The sequence below is a fragment of the Sinocyclocheilus rhinocerous genome, unplaced genomic scaffold (assembly GCF_001515625.1).
Source record: "Sinocyclocheilus rhinocerous isolate Xijiao unplaced genomic scaffold, SAMN03320098_v1.1 scaffold534, whole genome shotgun sequence".
Taxonomy (NCBI): Eukaryota; Metazoa; Chordata; class Actinopteri; order Cypriniformes; family Cyprinidae; genus Sinocyclocheilus; species Sinocyclocheilus rhinocerous.
The window spans coordinates 2,387,742-2,392,607 of record NW_015646352.1 but is presented as its reverse complement, the minus strand read 5'-3'; the positions used below and the strand labels follow the sequence as shown (position 1 = coordinate 2,392,607).

The window sequence follows — 4,866 nt, the reverse complement described above, 5'->3', positions numbered from 1 at the left end:
TGTTCAAAAGTTTGGGGTCAGTAAAATTACATTTTGAAGAAATTAATGCTTTTAGTTGAGCAAGGGCAAAAATGACAGTAAAAACATTTTTATATATTTGTTTATTTTTAAAAATCTAATAAATACTGTTCTTGTGTTCTAATCATTAAAAATATATTTAAAAAAAAAATTATGTAGCACAGCTGTTTTCAGCATTGATAAGTAAAGCTTCTTGAGCAGCAAATCAGCATATTAAAATGATTTCTGAAGGATCATGTGACACTGAAGACTGAAGTAATGACTGCTGAAAATTCAGCTTTGCATCACAGGAATAAATTAGATTTTAAAATATATTTAAATAAAAAACGTTATTTTAATTTGTAATAATTTACAATATTAGTGTTTACTGTATTTTAGATTAAATGCACCATTGGTGAGCATAAGAGACTTCTATCAAAAACACAAACTTCATACCTTTGAATGATAGTGTACAGTCTTTCACACTGTCTTGTTTGCTTGCTTTTGTCGTTTTCTTAAATAAATAAATAAAAAAAACAGCACAAGATTTCCTCAGAAATATACAGTTTATTTACAAATACAATTGCATTTGCATAGAAATTGAAAATTCCAAAATAAAAATACATAGTAGTAAACAGATTTATTAGAGGCATCTATAGCTGAAGATTTTATCGGAATTAAAAGCTCCCAATGTGATTACAAGTAAACAGATAAATACAGTATATTGCTCTGTTGACTTGCCTCATTTGAAAGCATTCTCCTATGACATGGGATCTGTCCAGGATGGTGTCACAGTTACAAAATAATCACAAATCATTACAGTGTCCATTGCATTTTATTAGTTTCGTTGTGCCACAGAATCACGGTATAAAGAAAAACTCTATTCAAAGGTCCTTCCATGTCTTTGGCTGAAACGTCCAACCAATTATGTGATCTAATTGGCTTGGAAGGAGCAGGAAGGTAGGCAATGCCCCTAAGGCACATCAGGATAATTTTTACCTAAATATCATATATAATTATGTATATATTTCATCTGAAACATTAATTATGCTCATAATGACTGTATGAAGCTGAGTTACATGTGATCACAGCTTTTCTTGGATATTTCCCAGAATTCCAACAACATTGAACCAGAGTCAAGACAAAGGCAGGAGTTAAAACGAGTAGGAAACAATACAAAAGTGTCGGACGAGTGAACAAATCTGCCGTATGAACGGATGAGAGATCAGCCGAGGATGCTCTTGCTCTCCTGACGCCTGGTCAGATGCACCAGATCGTCACACCAGATGGAAGGGTTGCGCCGGCTAGATCTACACCGATGACGACAGAGGATTTCTACAGACCCTCCACCCTATGACAGCTATGGACGGCTGGCAACCCTCGCCGGCAGGAGAGGCCCGTGCACCCCGCTTCACGCCCTCACCATGAGCTCAAAGTGCGGAGTCGTCCCCGTGTGTTAAGTCAGGAGAACCAAAAGCAAGCTTCAATCCTCAATAACTTAATATCTCACTGGATATGTAACATATTACTCGAGGAGCAGCTACTTGTGACGTCCTCCGGATCAGGATATTAGTAAGTCGATTGGCAAAAAACACCTCGAAGTGGGTGAGATGAGAAAGAAAAGCAAGACCACCAGAGCAGAATGAAACAGGCGGAGCAAAGTTTTGACAGACAGCTGGGGGAAAGCGATGATCCGTAAAGCGGTTGCAGCATCAACACTGAGAAGAGTTAAAGCGTCTGAGACTTTCCTGAGTTTTTCTTCAAGGCAATGGCACACGTGGCCACCGAAAGGACCTCCTTCTGCTAGCCTTCAGCTTCTTAACACTACGACTAAGAATTCATTTCCACTCGCACCTTCACACGCCATCCCACACTTACCGGTCCCAGTCTATACATCTCTTTACTTTACATGGATGGGCAAAAACTGTGAGTTTGATATTCCTGTGCCTCTAATAAAAGACATTTACAGATTTCATCCAACATTTGATTCGTCAGTACATTCATACATAGTATATAAATATTTATATAGCTTTACATTCTGTGATTCTGTTTGTTTCAGGACCCCCCCGCCCTTCTCTAAATAATTGATGGCGATGATGATGATGATGGTGAACCTAAGGCTATAAAAGCTGGTAGCAGCAGCAGGGTAAGACACTGTACCTAACCCAGTGATAAAGGGAGAATGCAGAAGAGAGAGGCTTATGGGAGTTTGTTTGGGGGGATTTTGATTTGGTCATTGTGGCAAAAGAAGGGTCTTCTAAAACGTCTGCTCGGGCATGGTTGTGTTGAAGGGGTAGTCCCAGAACGTGGTGGTGATCCCAAAACCTGGAAAAAATACAGAATGAACAGAAGGCTTTAAAGAGACCAAATAAAAACAGTGCAAACAGCAGGTTAAATGTAATAAATAAATAGTTAAATATTTTTGAAAAATATGATATGATATTAATATTAATTTATATTAATAATAAACAATAATAATAATAATTTACTGTGACCTTAAAAAATACATTGTTGTATACAAAAAAGTCATTTGAAGAGTTTTTTTATTACTTTATTTTTTTAAATATTTTTTTTACTCTAATGCTTTACAATACCTAAGTTTGCAAAGTCAATTATAAATTAAATCGAATTAAATTACATTAAATTTAATAAAATCCCTAAAAAGTGTAAATGTCCCAACTAGTCCTTACATAAAAACAGTGTCTGAAAACCTGTAAAAAAAAAAAAATATATATATATATATATTTTTTTTTTTTTACAGGTTTTCAGACACTGTTTTTATGTAAGGACTAGTTGGGACATTTACACTTTTTAGGGATTTTATTAAATTTAATGTAATTTAATTCGATTTAATTTATAATTGACTTTGCAAACTTAGGTATTGTAAAGCATTAGAGTAAAAAAAATATTTAAAAAAATAAAGTAATAAAAAAACTCTTCAAATGACTTTTTTGTATACAACAATGTATTTTTTAAGGTCACAGTAAATTATTATTATTATTTAAAATGTATACATTTAATATATTTTAAAAAACAAACGTAATAAAAAATACTTTAAATGACTTTTTTGTATTCAACAATGTATTTTAAGATCACAGTAAATTATCATTATTATTATTTTAAATGTATACATTTAATATATTTAAAAAAAATAATAAAAGTAATAAAAAATACTTTAAATGACTTTTTTGTATACAACAATGTATTTTAAGGTCACAGTAAATTATACATATTGTTTACAGTAAACATTTTTATTTACTTTAACTTGGCACTGGTCTTAAGCTCTTCTATTTTGTAGAGAGATGCTCTAATGCCCATCATCTCAAATCTCATGTCCTCACCTGCCCTTTGGTGTTCAAAGTGGTGTTTGACGTGGTACGCTTTCAGCCCGTACAAGTAGGAGCCTCTCCGTGGCGAGCCGTAGTGCAGGTAGTAGTGGATCATGTCGTAGACCACGTATCCACACAGACCCCCGACGAACAGGGAGGTTCCCAGACCCTCAGACAACAGCTGCCTGAGTATCAGGTAAAAAGCGCCAATGGCGATGGCGGCCAGACTCGGAGGAAACACCAGACGTGAGCCGTCAAACGGAGACTGATGGGTAAGAAAAGAGTTGGGTTGAGGTTCGTCAATATCTAATGAATTATGTCAATTCAACTTCTCAATTAATTATTCATGAATCTCAAGTATCGAACAAAATCACACACCTTGTGGTGCTGACCGTGCAACAGGAAGTGCAGTGTGATAAGGTAATAATTGTGAGCGGGCGGGCGCATGTGGAAGACGAAGCGATGGATGCAGTACTCGATGAACGACCACAGGAACATGCCAAGCATGAAGATGAACGGAAAGCTGTACTTGTGGACCAGAATGGAGTAGTCTAAAAAGTAAATGTGTAAAATAAAAAAAAAATAATCCACCAATCCATAATCCTTCACTGAGATCATTTACTTATTTAACTGTGTCACTTATGTCAGAAGGGTGTTTCTGCCAGTATTGTTAATGTTAACTAAAACTATAAAAAATGTTTTTGGTAATTGGAATAAAGGTAAACTAAAATGAAATAAATATCAGATGGAAAAAAACTTAACATTTTGCCTTGGCAACTAACTGAAATAATTAGGTTTAAAAATAAAAATAAAACAGAAATCTATATTAAATTAAAGCTATGTAGAAAGCCCCCCCCAAATAAATTACTACAAACTATAAAATAAAATATACATGTAAAAAAGCTCAAAAACATTCTAAATATGAATAAATACTATAATAGTTTATAAATACTAGTAAAGTAAAAATAATACGTCTGAGGACTAAGTAAATCAACTAAGAATGTCTTAAAACACACTTTTCACACACCTGATGTAATAAACAGTCTTGTCCTCTCTTGTGCCAGTAACGAATAGCAGTACCAGCACAGATAGATCACCAAAGGCATCCATACAATTGGCACCATGTACCTGCAAAAACACACACATAACAAAGTTCAAGTATCTGTTAATTAACCACCACACACATAACGTAGCAACTCCTGTAGCATAACACTATTACTTATTAAAGTACAATGTTTAACTAAACAAACACAAGCAGTAAATCCTGTAATGTGATTTGTCTTACCAAGAAGTCTTTGTGTTGGCTTCGAAAAAGTCATTCTCAAACAGCCTGATCGGTCTGTCCACAGGCTGATGGACCCACGTGTCATATTTCTCTCTGAGGTATCCCACCTGCCAGGCCAGTGGCTTCCGCCAGTCTACCAGATCCTGTATGCACAACGAAAAAAATTGAAATATTATTTTATATTAAATAAATATTAATACATATTATTATAATATAATTAATAATATTCATAAATATTATTTATAACCAATAACA

General features: G+C 34.4%; 1 protein-coding gene across 1 annotated transcript in view; it reads right to left on the bottom strand.

Moving 5' to 3' along the window:
• Nucleotides 1-553: 553 nt before the first annotated feature.
• Nucleotides 554-4,866, bottom strand: part of LOC107707407 (fatty acid 2-hydroxylase-like) — a 6,423-nt gene continuing 2,110 nt past the window's right edge. Inside the window, exons 2-6 of the mRNA XM_016511395.1 lie at nt 4,612-4,754; nt 4,354-4,454; nt 3,705-3,877; nt 3,339-3,591; nt 554-2,322 (exon numbers count right to left, since the gene is read on the bottom strand). Coding sequence (XP_016366881.1) covers nt 2,255-2,322; nt 3,339-3,591; nt 3,705-3,877; nt 4,354-4,454; nt 4,612-4,754 — 738 coding nt within the window. The 3' untranslated portion in view covers nt 554-2,254. The remainder of the gene's footprint in view (nt 2,323-3,338; nt 3,592-3,704; nt 3,878-4,353; nt 4,455-4,611; nt 4,755-4,866) is intronic.